The sequence below is a fragment of the Urocitellus parryii genome, chromosome 6 (genome assembly GCF_045843805.1).
Source record: "Urocitellus parryii isolate mUroPar1 chromosome 6, mUroPar1.hap1, whole genome shotgun sequence".
NCBI lineage: Eukaryota > Metazoa > Chordata > Mammalia > Rodentia > Sciuridae > Urocitellus > Urocitellus parryii.
Window position 1 is genome coordinate 147,304,289 of NC_135536.1, and position 21,907 is coordinate 147,326,195.

The following is a 21,907-nucleotide window of genomic DNA, read 5'->3' on the forward strand; positions in this document are numbered from 1 at the left end:
GCAGTCACGAGAGAGGGAGCAGGAAAGGAAATGACAAGTTTAGCCAGGTGTCACCAAGATGCTGGACAGATGGACATTCAGCTTCATATGTTTGTTGCTCATGTCCCCAACCCAAATCCAAATCCCTACAATTCTCTGTGAGGATAAACAGGAGGGATTTACATGACTTTGACATCAAAATGTGGATCATGCTCTTCCTTACTGGAGAATAAAAGTATCTCTGCTTTTCTTCCCAAGAAAAAAAAACTAAACACTCCCACAGAGTAAATGGCAATTAGGCAGAATTACAGCAATTCTTTCTGTGAGCACGATGTCATTATGCTAGGATTTAACTGTCATTACACTGTAAATACCTCTCCTGGGAGTGTAATTCTCATCCACAAAATCTTGCTACTTTGGCATCAGAGATCAGTTTTAAAAAATGTTGAATCAGACAGCAACTCTATTCAAGTTATTTTCTAGCTAGAATGGTCCTAAAAACCCCAAGAACATATATGCACAGTGCTAGTTAAACACTAATCAAACATGTGGGGCACTAAGTTAAAATGCAGATTCAACAGAGCTTGGAAGGTGCACTTGTATTGTGGAGCCTGACAAGGGCCTAGTCTGTTTTGAGATCACGGAATTAGCAAGCAGATGAGGAACAAAGGAGAAGAGTCCATTCTAGGAAAAACAGAGGAAGAGACACTGGAAAATGAGTTTCATTTCACTCCCCAACTGCAGCCCATAGAAATACTTCCCTCAAATAACTCAAAAAACTTTATGAATCTGTGTTTAAGTTTTTTTACTCTCCAAATGTAATACAATTCTTCAGCTAAAACAGGAATAATGAAACAAAATGGTTTTCAAAAGTACAATAGAAAAATATTGTTCACTGGTTTATTTTTCCAAATGAGCAATAGGCTATTTACAAATAAGCAGATCTCCAATGATGTGTATTAAAATGGCAAGCCTATCAACTGTTTGAAATCTAAATGAAAAAAAATTAAGGCACATTTGATCTGTGAGTTAAAAACAAACATTCTGGTGTAATGACAAAGTCATTTCACTTTTGTCCCCAAAACACATGAGCACCAAAATTGTCCAAGAACACTTAATATTTAGTAAAACAGGAATGTGAAAATTAAGAAAAGGGTAAAATCTCTTCAAAAGGAAATCTTTGGAGATCAGTTTACTGCAAATAAAACATACTAACCACACTCCTGGTACACATAAATACTAATACTAACAGGTACTCAAGAAATGGCAGAACTCTAAACAATGGATATTAAATAAATTAAAGGTATTCAGATGTCAAGGATAAAACAAACAGTAATTAAAGAATGAAGTAACCATCTCCACAACAGACAGGACGAAGTGAATGAAACCAAATACACCTCCCCCCAAGTTTTCATTAGGGTGTTTTTGTTTGTTTAGTTTGCATACATTAGAATTATTACAGTAATTCTTCTTCATCATTCTAAATATTAATACTTCACCCTCTAAAGAGAAGGGTCAGCAAGAGAGAAAATGCCAAACACTTCTCACAATGTGGTGCCAGGCCTGCTCAGGCCACGGCATCCCGGGAACCACCCCAGCTCTGGCTGTGCTGTCCTCACTCCTGTGGCTTGTCAAAGCTACTTGACCTTGATGGGTAGAGTACAGTGTGGGGGAAATAATCAACTTTGGAAAGCTTTGCTGAAGATGCTGATGCTGATGATACAGATATTATCACATTTACTTATTTTACAACTGAAACTTGAGATGGCTTTTAAAAAAAAAACTTGTGTAAAAAAAAAGATAAAAGGTAGAATCTGTGCAAGGTTAACAGTCACAATAGAACATTTACCAGAGTTACAGTGTTTTTTTTTTTGTTTGTTTGTTTGTTATAATAATACTTCATAGGAATGTTCATGTTTTCTGCCATAGGACTGCAGAGAAGGGGCCAGGAAAGGAAATATAAAAAAACATAAAAGGTTTTGTTCATCAGGGATATTTCAAGTCAGAATTAAGCAAGTCTGCTACATAATGTTCAGCAAGAAGATGTATTCAAAGGCAAACATTGATCACATTTTTGTTCAAAAAGCTCAATCTTAAAGGAGTCCTATGTAAGAAAACCACTTGGAAAATATATCCTTGTATGGACTTCAAAAACTGATCATACAAAAATTTTTGAAAAATAAATTAGGTAATTAAAAATGTCCCTTCCAGCAGAGCTGGACATCAGGCTGTCCGTGCAGAGCCATTATTATTGCTTTTACTGTAACTTGGATCGTTTTTCTCCAGCCACATTTCAGCTAACTGCTGCGTGGACCCATATGTTGATGCCTTGGACCCCAAGCACATTTTGTATTGTTTGGGATCCAGATTAGGGTCACAGAAGACAGGGTGGTGGATGTGTACCACTCCTACCTCCTGGCTTCTGAACGTCTTCAAACCTGCCTGGACAACCTTGTTGAAGAGGTCCACATCCTCCAGCCCCCAGCCTTGGATGGAAACATCAAAGCCACCCACTCGGACAAGATCTCCCTTATAAATACAAGTAATGCCAAACCCATAGTTTCTCCAGAAGCCAGTTTTTTGAGTAAAGGCAAAATGGTTGTCACTGGGAACTTTCCCACTATAAACAATCTTTGGATCATACTGGCTAAAGATGATTGGGAAATATATTTGTTGGCCCAAAACTGTATTTGCTCGACACCGTTGCAGGAATTCGGCAGTAAACACAAGGTCAACATCACAGAAGAAGAGCAAAGATTCATTATTAAACTGTGAAGATCCCACTTCGAGGGCCAGAGCTCTTGAAAACTCTCCAGACACAGGCAAAATCTGCATGTCAGCTTTAGGGTACTTAATGCGATAATCTCTCATCAGTTCAACTTGTTTGGCCTTATCAGGGTTGGAATCAGAGTTGAAAAGCAGGACAACAAGTTTGACGTTCTGATTTGGGATGAGACATGTCTTCTCAAAGTTTCCCATAAATCTTACAAACATGTCAAATCGTCCAGACAAAGGGATCAGTATATTTATCTTTTTATCTTTGGGCTCTTTGCGTTCGTTCTTGGACCCAGGGAGCTGGAAGGGAACAAGCTTCTTCAGGGAATTGGAGAGGAAGGATAGGGATCCAGAGTCCTGATTGATTCTATTGGCCAGCTCCTGTGCATCTAGTTCCTCATGCTCCACAAACTGGATCTTGCTGAAAGTCTGTTGTAGGTATGCGTGCCTCCTCACGGGAACTGTCATCTTCTTACCTTTGTGCTTCTTGTACAGAAGCAGCAGGTCCAGAATGTATTCTGCCCCGTACATGGGGTTCACACGGCGGTAACCATACTGGATCTCCTTGAAGTCGATGATGCGCCCCCGGGTTTTGGCATTGGCATTGATCATTTCCATCACCTGCATGACGATGTCATCCAAGGCTTCCCTCTGGGCTGAGTCCATTCCTCTCCGAGGGGGCTGACCATCGGCAGCTGAATACAAATACTTCCCAGTCAGAAACTCCCATTCCAGAATCTCTTCTCGTTGGCGGGCCTGAAACCGCATGAAGGAAGGGGGTATTCCCAACTGGAGGTCCTCCTTATGAATCTCTGTGTTACTGTATTTGCTCATCAGGACAATTTCTCGGTGGAGCTGTATTGTGCGATGACGCAGCTCAGCAATTTTGCGACTGAGCATGTAACTGTGTAGTCTGTACTGGTAGGGTGGGTTTTTGTTCGGGTGTAACGTGATAGCTCGGTGAATCTTACTGTTATGGAGATCTCTGATGTACCCCTTCTTGTTCTGTTCATAATTCTCATAAAAAAGTTGCTGCATCTGTTAAGAAAAATAATTACAATTTTAGTCTTGCATGACCAAGTGTCCCTCCATGCTTGTAATTTCTTACATACCTGGTAACTATAAAGACAAAAATCTAAATATTAGAAATCCTTCTAGATAGGCAAGAGCACACGGATGGACCTAGATAAAGCCCAATTAACAACAGCCGAATGAGACTAGAAGAGTTAACAGACATAAACTGCTTAAAGAAATAAGACTTAACAACTAGAGTTGGCCAATATAATTTTGCAGGCAGAATTATGAAAAGGTTTTCCCATAAAGAAAAAGTGTAAACTTGAGGGGCTTGGGCTGTAATTCAGTGGTAGAGCACCTGCCTCATATGTCTGGGCACTGGGTTCAATCCTTAGCACCACATAAAAGTAAATAAGATATTTTAAAAAAAGTAAAAAGTGTAAACTTGAGATTGCAGTTACTAAGTAAATGTGTCTGGAAAGAATGCCACTTTTGGTCCCACTAAGCACAAGACACGCCCCAAAGAACAAGTCACACTCACTGAAGACCAGCAGAGTAGGCCGTGCAGCCAGCCACCCATGTGCAGGAATAAACCTAATTGATTCCTAAAGGAACAGGAGAGCCAAGAGAGGCTCACAAAACCTTGCTGGGGGGGGGGGGGGCGGGGGGATGTGTTTTCAGGGTGAAAGAAGGTTCTGCATGGTCTCTGAAAGTAGGTGTGATTTGAAAACACTCTCCATGTCTGCCTGCTTGCTCAGCATGGTCTCCAGCACCCACAGGCCCAGGAGCTCAGGAAATGCTGACCCATTGGGAAGGGTGCAGTATGCATGGGGCCAAACTCTTCTTCCATCCAAAGACACAAATTTTGGGGGGAACATAAGCTTAAGGGCCAGCAGCCAACATGGGGCCTGTGTTCAAATTAGAAAGGGCTTAATTCTTCAGGACATTCAGTTAAGTAGATGATGAATTTTTTCAGAGTCTTCTGGAGTGAAGAAAATTCTACCACTTCCCCTCAAAAAAGGAGAAAAACACCATTAGAAGTTGGTATCAGGTAAGTTAAGCCTGCTTTTTTTTTCCCCTCTGTGATTCAGTTTTTTATTTATGTTATAAACTAACTCTGGATATGTATAATATGGATTTGGGCTGACCAGTTGATCTGCCTTTGGGCAGTCATATTTTTTATTCTTTTTTTCCCCTGCTATGATCATAATAACAGAAAAATACAAATTAGCTACTACATTCCATTTTCTTTTAATACAGAATACTATAATTTACCAATAAATACAAACAAAAGGAGTAAGAAGGGGAATACTTCCAAAGAATGGCTTAAAAGAAAAAAGGGAGCTCAAGGGTCTACCAGCTGTGTGGTGGGCTCCAAGCACCTACACAAACTGTGTCTGATAAATGCTGACTCTTCCCCTCCCAACACTCATGAAGTCTGGTGCAGGGATCAGACTGGGGTCGCAGTGCCCTCCAAAGTGTACCATTGTTTCTGACTGTTTCTGCATCATGATCCACACGTGAGCATATTCATGGAATTATCCACTAAAGTCAGTGTTGAATTTTATAATTAATTAGAAAAGGCAATCCAATTTTTGTTCTTTTAAAAAAGAAATACAAGATCTGAAAGGGGAAACAGATCTTACTTATCCTAACAGGACAAACACCAATTGTGACTTTTGTGTGTTAAGAGGAATTGAGACACAATTCAGGACCCACCCCCATACAGCCAGCAGTTTGCTCAATGCTACTCATGGTAGAGTGGCAGCAGACATTTGTTATACACTTGTGTATCTCTTCTTCTACGTACTGTAACTGCAGGGCAGAAAAACAAATCTTTGTTTTAAAGCCCTGAAGTAATCTGGAGCTCGACTTCTTCAAACCCTGGATGGTTGGGGCAAATTGAAGGTAACTGATAAAAACAACACTAAAACAGCCGGGCACAGTGATGCACTCCTATAATTCTGGCAACTCAGAAGGCTGAGGCAGGATGATAGCAAGTTTGAGGCCTTTGAGGCCAGCCTCAGCAACTCAGTAAAACACTGTCTAAATAAAAAAAAAATAAAATAAAAAGGCTGGGGATGTACCTCAATCCCCAGTTTAAAAAATAATAAGATAAATGTCTCATTATAAAATTTAATGATCACCATAATCTTTCTTTCCACTTTGCTCCTTATGTGGGTCACAACGGAAGATGTTGAATGAACTCTGTTGAAAACACCTTTACTGCTCGCTCATTTTCCAGTTTGGCTGGCTGCTGAGTGCACACTGTGGGGCTACAAGGTGAAAACCAAGTATAATCTGAGGATTCACAACAAAAGTTTGGGAAACTTCTCTGCAGTGCTAAAAGAAACACAGTTATTTCACAATCCTATAAACCCTAAAAGTAAAGGGAAGCCTCTGAATAGCTGCTCCCCAACTCCGAGAAACCATTCGTCCTATGTCACAGGACCCGGTAACTGAACCATCAGACCTCAAGCTGCCACCCAAGGGCACTGCCACGTAAGGAAAGCTCCACCCCAGGGAAGAGCAGTATGGGCCTAAATGCTCCAGAACTGGGGACTAGTACAGGAACTACTGTAGAAGTGGGAAGCTAGAGACCTTATATATATTTGTTTAAATTATGTTATTTCTATTTCAACTGATTATAATTTCCAATTTTTGACAATGAATGTGAAGAACTATAGAATTTTTTGAAAGCCCTCACTGCCCCCTCATTTCCAAGGACATAAACATATTCAATCATCTATATGGTTTTCCAAAATGAGGTGAAAATACCCTAAAAACAAACAAAAAGCCTAGGAATAAATCTAACCAAGGAGGTGAAAGACCTCTATTAGGAAAACTATACAACAATGAAAAAAGAAACTGAAGAAGATACAAGAAGATGGAAAGATCTCTCATGTCATGAATGGGCAGAATTGATATGCTAAAACGGTCAGATTACAAAAAAAAAAAACATACATATTCAATGTAATCCCCATCAAAATACCAATGACATTCTTCACGGAACTATAAAAAAAACAATCCTAAAATTCTTTGGAAGAATAAAAGACCCAGCATAGCCAATGCAATTCTAAGCACTCCCCACCCCCACTCAAAAAAAGCAACGCTTGGATGTATCACAACACTTGACTTCAAATTATACTACAGAGCTATAGTAACAAAAACTGCATGGTACAAGCATAAAAACAGACACATAAACCAAAGATCAGAATAGAAGACCCAGAGACAAACCCACACAGATAGAGTGAATTTTGACAAAGGTGCCAAAAACATACATTGGAGAAAACAGACTTTTTAACAAATAGTGCTGGGAAAGCTGGGGTCCATATGTAGAAGAACGAGACTAAACCCTTACCTCTCACCCTTAACAAAAGTCAACTCAAAATGGATCAGAGAGGGCTGGGGTTGTGGCTCAGCAGTAGAGTGATCGCCTAGCACAGGTGAGGCCCTGGGTTCAATCCTCAGTACCACATAAAAATAAATTAATTAATTAAAGATATTGTGTCCAACTACAACTAAAAAATAAATATTTTTTAAAATGGGGGGCTGGGGTTGTGGCTCAGCAGTAGAACGTTTGCCTAGCACATGCGAGGTGCTGGGTTCAAGCCTCAGCACCACATAAAAATAAATAAAATGAAGGAATTGTGTCTAACTACAACTAAAAAAATATTTTTAAAAAATGGATCAGAGATCTAGGAATTAGACCAGGAACTATGCAACTCCTAGAAGAAAAAGCAGGGTCAACACTTCAGCACAGGCAATGACTTTCTCAATTGGACTCCTATAGCTCAGGAAACAACACCAAATTAATAAATGAAATGACATCAAATTAAAAAGCTTCTGCAAAGCAAAGGAATCAAGTATCTGAAGACAGACTCCACAGAATGGGAGAAAAGCCTTTGCTAGCAACTGTTCTGACAGAGAATTAATATCCAGAATATATAAAGAACTCAAAAACCCCTCCAATAACTCAATTGATAAATGGGCACAGAAACTTCTCAAAAGAAAAGATAAAAATGGCCAACAAATACTGGAAAAAATGTTCCAATATCTTTAGCAATTAGGAAAGTGCAAATCAAAACTACACTGAGATTTCATTTCACTCCAGTTAAAATAGCAGTAAACAAGAATACAAAGAATAAATGCTGGAAAGGACATGGAGAGAAAGAAGCACTTTTACACTGTTGGCAGGACTGAAATTTAGTACAGCTACCATGGAAATCAGTACGAAGGTTCCTCAAAAACTAGGAATGGAAGCACCATGTGACCCAGCTATACCACTCTTCAATATTAATCCTAAAGAATTAAAGTCATCACACTATAGTAATACATGCATACTCATGCTTACAGCAGCACAATTCACAACAGCCAAACTATGCAGCTGAGGTGTCCATCAATGGGTGAATGGATAAAGAAAATGTGGTATACGTATACAATAGAGCGTTATTTTGCCATGAAGAAGAAAGAAATTATATCATTTTCAGGAAAATGGAAGGAACTTGAAAACCTTGAATGAAATAAACCAAACTCAGAAAGTCAAGGTTCATATCTTTTCTCTCATTTTCGGAAGCCAGAGAGGAACAAGGAATAGAAAAGGGGGTCAAGGCATCCCATGAAAATCAAAGGAAGATCAGTAAAGTAGAAGGGGGCCCAGGAGAAGGGAGGAGAACAGGGAAAGGGGAAACACTAGGGGATGATACTAGCCAAATTATATTGTTTTATCATGTACATGTACAAAGATGTAACAATGAATCCCACCATATGTATAATTTTAATGCACCAATAAAAAATATGGATGAAAAGGGTGAGAAAGGCAGGTGCTATTCCTTCCCCTGCTCAGCAGACAGCCTGTGCTGTCAATTCCATTTCCCTTGCATCTCAGACCCCCTCTTTCCTCAGGCCCCACTGGGTCATGCCTCAGACTTCATTCTCAACCCATTAGTAAAAATGGTACACTGAGAATATAAATCAAAGACTTCTGGCTAAAACAGGAGTGGCAGAACTCACATGATTTTTCTATTCTCATTTACCAAACACCTCTAAAAAAGAGAATAAAGAAATATAAAAGGAATAAACCCTAGGGGCCAAGAGAATGGACCAAGAGGAGACAGAACACATAAAAATGCTCTCAGAACTTGAGGACATGGAAAGTGAGAGAATATGAAATCTCACCCTGCTCTGAGGAGAAAGCCAACCACTTGTGTGAACCCCAGAAAGACCTGACTATGAGAGGGAGGGGCAAGGCCCTCTATTGAATGCAGGGAAACTAGAAGTAGATCCCCAAATTCCCTTTCCCCTCCCTCGTGACCAATGTACGTGGGCAATGGGAAGAAGCAGGAGATACACAACATCTTCAGAGATGCTCCAAGTTAGGATTCTACCACTGAGATGATGAGGCTTCTGTCAAAATGCATGGGTGACTGCTGGAAGCCATCCATGACCCATATGTGAACTGAGCCGTGTGCATGAACTAAAGTGATGGTGATGTCATCAGGCAGGAAAGCCCTGCGGTACCAGGAACTCCCAGTGGCAACCCTGCTGGTTTGAGAATGCTTGATTCATGTGGCATCCTACCTATCTCCACCTTAAGTTCAGCACAGCACCTGAGATGGGGTGACCAGAGGGAGCCACACAAACTCTTAGAGATGGGTGTGGCTTGCCAAAATGCCAATCAACCTGTTCACTACAAGACCTCTGCCACACTGAACCAAGACTCATCTCATTGAAACCTCATCCCTGCCTTTGATGTACTCTCCCTTAAATATTAAGAAGTGGGGCCATTTTTCAGTTGTTCAGTTCCAGCTCCTATCAGGATTGGTAGACCTATCAGTGCTCCCCTTTTTATATCTAATTTCTGGCTCTGGCTCTTATTTCTTACTAATTATTTCAGACTTTTTATTTCCCAGGCAGCTCACACCTCCAGAGCAAGAACCTACCCAGCAAGTGCTGGGCACCTCGTGATAGGTGATTGTCTGTACCAGTTACTGTAACTAAATCAGGATTGACAAATAACGAAAAGTGGACATTTCAACATTTACAGTAGGTATTCCTAAATACAACTGTGTACAAGTATTTCCCACTTCTTTGTGGTTACCGTCTTGCTAAGCATATATTCAGAAGTTGTTTCTCCAGAAATCAAACATGAGCATCTATGTTGTTATAAGGTATAAGACTCAATGGAGGGAATCAAAGTCTCTGGAATTTAGCAGAAAGGACCCCAGACCTCATCTCCCCATTCCCTCCAGCACTCATAACCCTATTCCCCACGTCAAGCAGGAATCTGGTAGAGTCTTTTCTGGATCAATCAAGTAGTCCCATAGAACTGTAGTCCTCCAACAAAAAGTTAATCAAAATGTTGGATAATTGTAGCCAAGACAGCAATTTGAAAAACTTCACCTACAAAGCCCCCAGTCAGCTTTTTAAATACTTCACTCTTAAAAATATACCAATACCAAGAATCTTCAGACAGTTAAAGAGTTCAAGGTTCTAAAGGGAAAGATAAAGAAGACAAAGAACAGAAAGCTTGGTAGAAACAGTGAACAGAAAAAAAAAAAACTCCTATAAAAATATAAACTATAGTATATTCAAAAAGAAGATACTGCATCCATGTTAAAAAAAATACTACAAAAAAGAAAATCAGAGAACAACAACAAAAAAAAACTTTTGAAGTTAAATATAAGATAGGGGAAAAAAGGAGCTGCATTGGAAGACAAAGTTGAAGAATTCTCCAGGAAATTGGTGGCGGGGGATTGGGAAGCAAAACAGAGACAACAGGAGAGGAAAAAAAAAGACAAAACCACCAAAAACAAAAACCAAAGTACATGGAAGAGAAAACAACAATATAAAAAACTGATACATGATTTTAAGGACCCTCATGCCTGGGTTAAACTCTTTTTTCTTATTGGTTGTTCAAAACATTACAAAGCTCTTGACATATCATATTTCATACATTAGATTCAAGTGGGTTATGAACTCCCATTTTTACCCCAAATACAGATTGCAGAATCATATCGGTTACACATCCACATTTTTACATAATGCCATATTAGTAACTGTTGTATTCTGCTACCAACTCTTAAGTATTCAGCAGGAAAAACAATCTAAAAACTGCCAAAGACTCAGAAACTGGAATAGCACCGGACATAAGACACCGCTGCAGGATACTAAAAAACAATGCCTTAAAAAGTGGAAGGAATGAAAATCATCTTTAATGTACAATTCTCTTCCCAAACTATTCATCAGGGAAAAAGAGACAAGAGAGAGATTTTCAGATATCCAAAGGCTCAGATTTATCTTGCGCTCCAGTTTTCCCAGGAAGCTGCTGAAGGATATGCCCCTATGGGGCACAAATCTGGGAAGATGACAACAAGGAAATGAGGGGTGCACAATCCACGATGACCCTATAAGGAATTCTCATGAAAAGTGTTTCACAGCAGACCAGCACAGACTACAAGACTTTGATGGTTACCAACTTCATCTTCAGATACAGCTCAGTGCCTGACATGTTCATAAGATGCTCAAATATACATTTGACAGATCAATAATGAAGGGTTAAGCCTTTAAGCATAGAAATATTAGGAAACTGTTGAATAATTTCAATGTTAAACGGCTGATGAGGACTGACATGATATATCATACATAAAAAATAACAAATGGGGGCTGGGGTTGTGGCTCAGCGGTAGAACACTTGCCTAGCACGTGAGGGGCACTGGGTTCGATCCTCAGCACCATATAAAAATAAATAAATAAATAAAACAAAGGTATTATGCCCAACTATAACTGAAAATAAATATTAAAAAAAAGAAACAAAATAACAAATGGGGAAAAGGCTGGGCTCTTCTGACCAAGAAATAAAAATCAGAAGCACATTTAAAGAAAAAAGAAATTAGACAAATGATGTTATTGTTGTTTTTTTCTTTTCTTCTTCTTCTTCTTCTTTTTAGACTGCCCATTTTACTCTTAGCTATCAACATACAAGATGTGGAAGGCAGGCTCCAATGGGAAGCATCTGTAGAATGCACGCACCGTGGGTGTCCAATCTTCTCTGTATGACTGATTACCTCTTACACACTTACAAGAACACCATGTCCCCAAACATTTTCAGGAATATATTTTTCAAAATGTTTTAGAGGCTGCCTATGGGGATTACTTTTACAGTGACTGGAGTCTAGGTAGGCTTCACCTGAAATGGTATATATGCTAAGCACATCAATACGGAGAAAAGCATTTATACAGGTTTATGGAAGCCTTAAAACAGAATGAGAATTTTAAATTACAATAAAGTTGTTGAAAAGACCTTCTGGCTAAAATCCAAAAGTTTGACAGAAAAAAAAAATGAATAAGAAGTCTGTTGCAAGACAAAAATAAGCAGGGGTGGGGAGGAACGCTGGAGAGACTTAAGGCCAATGCTATACCCAGACAGGCTAGTGGCTCATACTGTCTCAAAGAATTTATTTCCTATACCTACTACCACTGCTACAAAACAAAGATAAAGAAAGAATGAACAGAACACACATGTGTACTGGTCTTAAGAAAAATCTTAATGTAAATGAAAGAGCAGGCTTTCTAAAAGTAGCTAATGGGGATGGACTAAGAACAGTGAGTAGATATGATGTGACACGTGAGGATCTGCACCTCTCATAAACCACACTGACAACCACACCACTAGCTGCCTACACTGGCTTCAAGCAGCACCTTCAGGCAATTAGTGCATTTAACTACTCCCTCAATTCTGTACGAACCCTCATCATGAATGGCTCTGGTGGTGGAATATGATGAGATGAGAGAGGACAAGGGAAAAATCAAATAGACTCTTCAGATTTCAGAGAAAGATTTTCTTTGAGAAAAACATTTACAAATCATCTTCAAAATTAAGAACAAGGATTATAAAATATAATTCAAAACAAAAATGCCAATGATATATTAAAACCAAGTTAGAAAGAACTCAGAAATTACTTGTAATTTCTGAAAACGATGCAGCTTGGGAGGCTGAGGCTGGAGGATCTTAAGTTCAAAACCAGCCTCAGCAACTCAGCAAGGCCCTAAGTAACTTAGTAAGATCCTGTTTCAAAATAAAATATATAAAAAAAAAAAGGGGTTGGGGATATAGTTCAGTGATTAAGCACCTTTGGGTTCAATCCCTGGTACCAAAAACAAAACAAAACAAAACAAAAACACCTGACTGTATTTAACAAGGCATCCTGTGGGTGAGATGAAATTAAACTATGTGGTCATAGAAACTGTAATGAGAAATGATTGGTCAAGATCTTCTATCCATTTTCTCTCTTTCCCTTATATTATGGCTAACTCAAAGCTCACCCCAAGGTACCTCATTAAGCAAGTAAAGATGCAGGGAAGATTTAATTTCTGGACTCCAGGCAATTTCCTGGATTTAGAGGATGAAACTCTCAACTCTCAAGAAGTATAATTGTATGACTATATCAAAATTTTAGCAATTTTCTGGTAATAGAAATAAACTATTGTTTCTCTAGAAGAAAGTTTAGAATAAAACAATTTCAAGAAGAAATGTTAAAAAGAAATAAGGCTCTATGAAGATATTTACTGATTTTATGCTACTACCAAGATGTATGTGTACTCTGAAGTCACACCTTCTGCCCACCACTCCTGACTTGGCTGAAGCTGCAGCATTAAAAGCTCACCTCATGGAGTAAAACTACTTGGGGAGCATTAAAAGGTAACAACATATCCCTGGGATGTTTCTAGCCCACAAAATAAAAGGTTAAGGATATGAGATTCTCAACAGTTAATTTTATAACTCCAGGAACAACAAATATGTAATAGCTAGTTATAAAGGATATTTAGAATAATACCAACTTTAGAATTTTAGAAAGTTTATTATCGCCAGGTAATTGGATCATCTATAATTTGGCATATTGTTTACAAGATTGTAAAACAGTTAACAGAAGAAAACACAAGTTGATGCAAATAGGTATTCCTTGCATTAAAAAATAACAAAACTAGGGGCTGGAATTGTAGCTCAGTGGTAGAGCACTTGCCTCATAAGTGTGAGGCACTGGGTTTGATCCTAGCACCACATAAAAACAAATAAAGGCATTGAGTCCATACACAACTAAAAAAATACTTAAAAAAACTACTTGAAAAAACTTTCTAAGATAGGATAGTAGGAAAGATTGTTTAATTTCCAGTGTCCAAACAGTCCTTATCCTCTGTTCTAAGAAATACCTCCATAATCTTTTGACTCTGGGAAAGCCATATCCCTTAGTGAAATACTATAGGACGCTGAGTCATTCTATGGTAAATCTGAGAGGTCATGCTATTCCCAAGGTCATGCTATTCCCAGGAACTTGTAGACCAGCTGGGAATAGCCTTGAACCACCCACATCTAATCTTCCTTAACAAATACTTTCTACGGTCTTCAATAGCAAATGTGCTTTCTGTCTTCTGCAATGAATGCCAACATTCTCATTAGGTCTTGTCCTTCCCCATTACAGTTTACATTACAGTCTTTCATTAGATAGACAGTTCCTTCACATCAACAGACTATGGCAGCCCCAGATCCCCAGATCGACAACTCCTAATTCAAATGTGCATATGCAGTGTTTCAATTCATTCCAAGGAACTTGTTTTCTCATCCTTTTGTTCTGAAAACTGGTTCAAAGAAAATATAAGTTGCCTATATGTCAACAGATCAGGTGGTTTTAATAGCCAGAGTCATAAAAGTTTAAATATTTAAATTAACATTCTCATATTACCTACAGGTGGGGCTTCTAGAAAATTTATTGTCCAAAGTAAGAACTTCTGAGATGAAAGTGGGGGTCTGCTAATAATTAGGCTGACCACCAACAGAAACTGTGCTGTCCCTAGCTCTAGTGACATATGGTTACCCCACACATTCCTATGAGGTCTCTCCTAATTAGGTTTTGCATAGGATTTGCCAATTTTCATCCAGTTAAGTTCAAGGAGTCAGTATTTTGTATTTAAAAAACTCCATTCATAAAAACTAAATTTTTAATGGGAATTAAACTCAGGCTCTATGCTAAAAAATGAGAACTATATAAATGAGTCTTGAATGGTCAGTGTCCAATTCTGAAATCTAAACACTTTCAAGAAAAGCATGGCCCATTTCAAAGCAACTGAGAACTGATCTTGGCAAAGTTAAATAAAAGCTGCTGGCAGTAATTTAAGGCTTCTGCATAAGACAATATTAGCAAAGTGACCAAACTGAAATAGGATTTTGCAAGTGGACATTCCCTGGTTTGAATAAATCAGTATGGGCAAGGTAGGACACAACCATTTTGAGTAGCTGGAAAACTGCACCTAAATTCCCATCTCAGGCCCATACCTGTCACCCCAGCTAGTTAGGAGGCTGAGGCAGGAGGATCACAAGTTTGAGGCCAGCCTGGGCAACTTATCGAGAACTTTTCCAAAATAAAATAAAAAGGGCTGGGGGTATAGGTCACTGGTAGAGCACTAGCACATACAAGGCCCTAGGTTTAATCCTCAGTACCGCAAACAAATTTCTATTTTGTTCTTTATACGTGCCTGACTTTAGGGCAGATGGTTAGTTGAGCTCTCTGGACAATACTGTTTTTGTTTTTTTAATTCTGCACACACACCGCAAACCAAATAGATAAAGTAGCAGATATGGCAGTGTTATGTAGAATGAATATATGCAGAACTACTATACAGATAAAGTGCCAAATAGTCACTAAACCCTCATGTGAAAGGCAGTGAGAATTCAAAAGGCCGTGTACAGAGAACACATAAGCATGAACTCAACAGAGCAGGCAGGGAGCAGAATCATTTTCTGGCCCTGGACCTGCTAGGAAGGGCCTTCTTTCTAAAGCCGTATTTTTAAAACCCATTCCCCTCTAGCCCTAGGATCCAGACCCACTAGCCTCCACTTATCCTCTTCCAGCACTGTCCTAACTCTAGTCAATATGGGAAAAGGTACCAATGTCACACTTGACCCAGAACATCTTGATTTAAGCTCTAGTCTAGGAGATCACCAAAAACAAGTCAAAACAAAAGTAAACTAAAACCAAACTTACCCAAGCAAGTCAGGTGTAAGCCAGAAGGGATGAGTGGGGGAGTGAGGATATAGTAATAGAGGGCTGGTGCTGTCAGACCTAAGGGAAGTTAGAAGTCCAGCTGTGTGTGGAAAGTCTCTTATAAGTGTTAGTACTCAGTTCAAATTTGGAGAGAGAGACAAAGAAGGGTGGAAAGGGGTGGGGGACACAAAGCCAAAATAACTGTGTGAGTCAAATATAGCCTACAAGTTTATTTCCGTCTATAATTTTTGTTTTTATTTATACTTGATCTGTTGTAAACTCCAGTTTACAACACTATGACACACTATGGTATTTTAACTTACAGTATTTACCAAACAATAAACAAAACACCTAAAGATTCAAAAGAATTTGGATCACTAAAGCCTAGTGAGTTAAGTTAGGACAACCCACTGGAGCTATAAGATGGGGCTCAAGAGTTAAGGTCTCCAACATCTGTCATCTTCAGCACAAGTCAAGTCTGAGGGGGAATTCTCATTTCAAGGCACCAGTTCTTAAAAGTTTTCTATCACAAGATCACAAAAAAAATCTGGCTGGAGAGGGTTATGGGCAAAGTAAAGAGTAGGGTGGTAGTGGTAAAGAGAGCTATTAAAGCTTTATATTTACAGTATTAAATTCCCAGAGAAAAAATACAAATAGTTTTCAAAATACAGGCAACCAACATAGGCACATGCAAACATACAACTACAACAACAAAAAGATAGGCTTTGTCAAAAGTAGCTGGAACAACTTATCAAGAAAGAAAGAAGGAGAAATAGAGGAAGAGAGAGAAAGAAAGGAAGGAAGGAGGGAGGGAAGGAGTGAGGGAAGGAGAAGGAAAAAGGAAAAGAAAAAAGAATCGAGGGGCTGGGGATGTGGCTGGGGATGCACGCTCGCCTGGCATGCGTGTGGCCCGGGTTCTATCCTCAGCACCTCATTCAAACAAAGATGTTGTGTCGCCAGTAACTAAAAAATAAATATTAAAATTCTCTCTCTCTCTCCTCTCTCAAAAAAAAAAAAAAAAAAGAATATCTATACTAGGGGAAGCTGTGCATGTGTGGAGACAGGATAGCAGGGAACTACATTTTCCTTAATTCTACCTCCCCCATTCTCAGGCTGTAGGGCCCAGTGGACAAAATGGCCTAAGGCAAGACAGGCACATCTTGTAGCCCTCCATCCCAACTCCCACTCCCAACAAATAAGGCAACAAGAGCTATGAGAATGAGACTTTAGAGTACAGATAATCAATATTTTCAGACAGATGCAAGAGGAAAAGCATCCTCAAAAGAGGATGCCCTAGTATCCTCAGAAATTACACTATCTTTCTCTATCTGCTCTACCAGACTGAAGTTCCTTGAAGTCTCTTGAGGTCTCACATATGATTTCTGTAGCTCCAACACTTAGCAGACCCTGGCATTAACAGATGCCCTTGATAGACATTTACCCTAAGGACAGAATGTTACCAAGAATTTTAGTATACTAAATGAATGATCATCCCATTATTATTATTATTATTTCCAAAATAACCTACTACTTCACCTGAATAATCATTTGACATAATCCTTCCTTTAGGCAATCTGTTTTGAATTGTCCCTAGCTCTTTAACCCTTGAAAGGCATCTGATTAAAAAATAAGTTTATTTCTGCTTCCCCATTGCTAACAACCTGTGTGATTTTATAACATCAATGAGCTGCAGCAAACACTTAACATGCATAGACTAAATGAGATTCTAAGGGCTGGGATGTGGCTCAAGTGGTAGAGTGCTAGCCTGGCATGCGTACGGCCCGGGTTCGATCCTCAGCACCACATACAAACAAAGACGTTGTGTCTGCCGAAAACTAAAAGAAATAAATAATGACTGTCCAATGTTTAGTAGCTGGGAACATTCATTTCTTAAATAGACATGACACCATTATCCTGTGCAAGGAGCACTTCTAGGAGCAAAAAGCAGGTACAGTGGTCAAGTCACCAATTTGACTATCTACCTGAGGGCAGACAGATGCTCCTTACTGTAAATGCAGCTAGATCCAACTTCCAAACTCTAGGTCATGTGGCCATCTCTCTGTACAGGCTCATGGGGAGGCTCCAGTTCATGCACACATGTACTTTAGTGGTTCAATCAATAATGATGCTAGAAAGACTACTTAAAAATCTCTGAACAAGCATAAGAGTTCCATAGAACAAAATTTAGGTTGGAAAAAGCATAAAAGTAATCAATAGAGCTGAAAAGTCCCCCATTTAATGTGTACACAACACACATAGTCCTGGCAATAAAGGAAGATGATCTTCCACACTAGGATGATGTGCATCTTCAAGAACCTTCACTTCTCAAGAAAACACACTCTCTTGGTTGTGGAGATGATGCTGCAGTCATTTTTGTTTTACGAGTAGGTGAGAGCACCATGTCTCAGCAACATTGGGTACCAGGAAAGGAAGGACTATCATGGAGCACATTTACACCTCCCTGGTGCCCACTTACTCTCTCCTTGGGTACAAGCAGTCAGCTGACCATCGTGGCCTGACACCAGAACAGAGTAGGATCCAGAGGCATTTCATGAAAGTGGAGTAACTCAAAAGCACTAAGTGCTTTTCCTAGGGCCCTTTGCATGTGGTTACTAAGTCTTCCACAGGAAAGTCATTACTAGAAGTAGTGGAGTTAAGTAATCTTTAAATTAGAAAAATAAAGAATGGGTAAATTGTGCTTTATTATTTACATTAATACACGGACTGCCAAATACTATAAACTGAAAGGAAACAATAAAAAGTTCATTCAAGGCAAACCTCTCTCAACTAAACATGTCTACTCCTCTGTTTCTTATTCTATTCACATGTGCCCATACATCTTGTAGGGGTCCCTCACCTGAGAAACAGTGCAGTAGGCCAGGCAACACTTTAAAAGAATTTCAAAATGACACTTCATTATTGCAATTTAAATTATAAATTAATTTTAGTTCTGAATTATATAGCCAGAACAACTATCTTGCCATTAATGTTGCCTCTATATTCCTTGTTTCATATTTGATATATTCTGCACCATTAAATAAAGTTATATAATAATTAAGTGCTAAAAGGAAAAGAATGAGAAAGCTGCTTCTAAGCAAATACAGTAGCATTTAATCTATTACAGCCAATACTTCTTGCTCCCACCTGGAATAGAATCACTGATACACATGATTACCTCTAAGTCCCTGAACAATCCCACTTTCTAACCTTGCCTCCATTTCTAAATTAAATCCCAAGCCCTGACTTTGACTCTGTGTGGGTTTGGTTGGGAAAGGATGACGGTGAGAGCCACAAAAGGTAGGAGGATAAACAGTGGTGTCTTAAAATGTCAAATTCTATTTTAAAGAATGTACTTCTGAAAAGGAGGCCAAAAGGACAAGATGTTAACTACTTTTTAAATAATTTCTTATTTGTTCTTTTAAAAATGACAATAGAATGTATTTTGACATATTATACATACATGGAGTATACATTCCCATTCTTGTGGTTGTACATGACTGGAGTTACACTGGTCATGTACTCATATATGAACACAGGAAAGTTATGACAGATTCATTCTACGGCCTTTTCTATTCCCATTCCCCCTTCCTTCCCCTTTGTCTAATCCACTGAATTGCTACCCCACCCCTGCCCCCCATCCCCTGCTTATTGTGAGTTAGCACCCACATATCAGAGAGAACATTTCAATTTGGGGGGGGGGATTCCCCCCCAAAAAAATAAATTTTATATATATATATATATATATGAATAGAGTCAGGGTCTTGCTAAATTGGTGAGGCTGGTTTTAAACTTGTCATCCTCCTGCCTCAGCCTCCTGAGCTGCTGGGATTACAGGCATGCATCACCATGCCCGGCTCTTATCTACTTCTTTATTCAGAGTTTTGAACAGATTCTGGAAGATGTGTCTTATAAGAAGGACTGGCTATAAGAAAATAAAAGGGGAGATAATGAACAAAGGATAGTCTTACAAACAGCATTTTATATGACTACACCCATAAACCATGTGATTCTTAAAGTGCCTTCTTGTAGAAATAGCTACATCACTTGTGATTACTATTTTTAAATCTTTTTTATCATATAAAGCAATATATATTACCATAGTATGACTCTGGAATATTCCCCATAGGTTCACAGTGCTAAAGCTTGGTCCCCATCTCTTAGCGCTACTGGGAGGTGGTGGAACTTTTAAGAAGTGGGGCCTAGTGGGAAGTCTTTAGTCATGGGGGACATACCCTCAAGGGGATATCAGGACCCTGACCTCTTCCCCTGTCTCTCTTTGCCTCCAGGCCACCATGAATTGAATAGGACTCCTCTGCCACAAGCTCCCACCATGATGTACTGTGTGTATCACAGGTCAAAAGCAACAGGACCAAGTGACCTTGTATTGATACAAAAATAAAGCCCTTAATAAGTTGATTATTTCAGGTATTTTGTTACAGTAGCAGAAGGCTAATACATACATTCATTATAAAAATACTGGGAAAAGAAAGTACATGTATGAAGGCATGAATTGGTGTGAACATACTTTATATACAAACAGAGATATGAAAAATTGTGTTCTATATGTGTAATAAGAATTGCAATGCATTCCACTGTCATGTATTTTAAAAATAAAATCAATTTAAAAAAAAACTAAAGTGTCTGTTTGGCTATAAAAAAATAAATAAAATACTGGGAAAAGGAGGAGACACTTAAAATCCTACTGTGAAGGGCTGGAGATATAGCTCAGTTGGCAGAATGCTTAATTTGCATGCACAAGGCCCTAGGTTCAATCCCCAGCACTACCCCCCCCCAAAAAAAATCCTACTCTGATATTTGCAAAATAATTCATTCAGATGCAAAACTAATTATATTCTCTGTAAAGTATACAATGTATGCATACTTATAAATATGTCAGAGTAATAACTATACTTCTGAGCATCTTATTTTCCTGAAATAGCTAACATTACTGATAAATAAAATCAAGTTGTTCTATTTATCAATCAGGATCAACCCAAGAAAGAGATACTAAAATTTATAAGAGTAAACAAAAAAATTCATAGAAGTGAGAACGGAAACTTAAAGGCTAATGGCAAAGCAATAAGTCATGTGTCAACTGAGACTAAAAGTACAATTTTAGCCTCTCTTTAGCTAATATGTTATGTATAAATATAAAAATAAAAGTATATATATTGGGCTGGGGATGTGGCTCAAGCGGTAGCGCGCTTGCCTGGCATGCGTGCGGCCCGGGTTTGATCCTCAGCACCACATACAAAGAAAGATGTGTCCGCTGAAAACTAAAAAATATTAAAAAATTCTCTCTCTCTCTCTCTCTCTCTCTAAAAAAAATAAATAAAAGTATATATAAAATAAGCATATGCTAACTGAACAGTGGGAATATTCCTAACCCTCATAAGAATGAGTTATACTAGAAGAAATGAAGACCTCTTTCTTCTTCTTCTTTCCCAGTCTCTTGATGGGCACTTTCTTATGCCCCATTTATATGAACAGGTGTCAGATGGGACTGTGCCCATAAAGGATGTGTGTTGGGAGAGGTTATTCATTCATGGGCAGAAACAGAAAAATTCAGAGAGGCAAATATATATATATAACTCCATTCTTACTGCTTAGAGCTAACCACTGTTACTACCTTAGAGTAAAATTAATGTTAAAATAACTAGGAAAAACCACAACAATTAGCCATGACCCTAATGTTATCAAGTGGTATTCCATATTAAGATCCATACCTAAGAAAGTACACTACAGAACAATTAGCCAACATAAGCAGTAAAGCCATAATTTAAATCCCTTGTTTTCTTTCCAAATATCTTAGTCAAACACACAATATACTACATTAGTTGTATATGACCCTAGCAATTCACATGAACTACAGGCATATTCCTAGAATAAAAAGAAACAAAGCATGTTTAACTATTTCAGTCTTTGTTTTACTTCACTTCCAAGTATGTTATCTATGCAAATATTCATGAGTCACAAATGTTGCTCTATTTCATAAAAGTAAGTAGCATTATATAATTTGAGATTTTCATTCAAAATATTGAAAAAAAACTGACTTGTAAGCTCGTTACTATGTTCCTTCTGTAGAGCTGAGGTTAAACATT

At 38.6% G+C, this 21,907-nt stretch overlaps 1 protein-coding gene across 1 annotated transcript in view; it reads right to left on the bottom strand.

Annotated features, from left to right (window-relative positions):
* Positions 1-833: 833 nt before the first annotated feature.
* Chsy1 (chondroitin sulfate synthase 1) overlaps positions 834-21,907 on the bottom strand; it is a 71,260-nt gene continuing 50,186 nt past the window's right edge. The window contains exon 3 of the mRNA XM_026394712.2: positions 834-3,792. Coding sequence (XP_026250497.1) covers positions 2,203-3,792 — 1,590 coding nt within the window. The 3' untranslated portion in view covers positions 834-2,202. The remainder of the gene's footprint in view (positions 3,793-21,907) is intronic.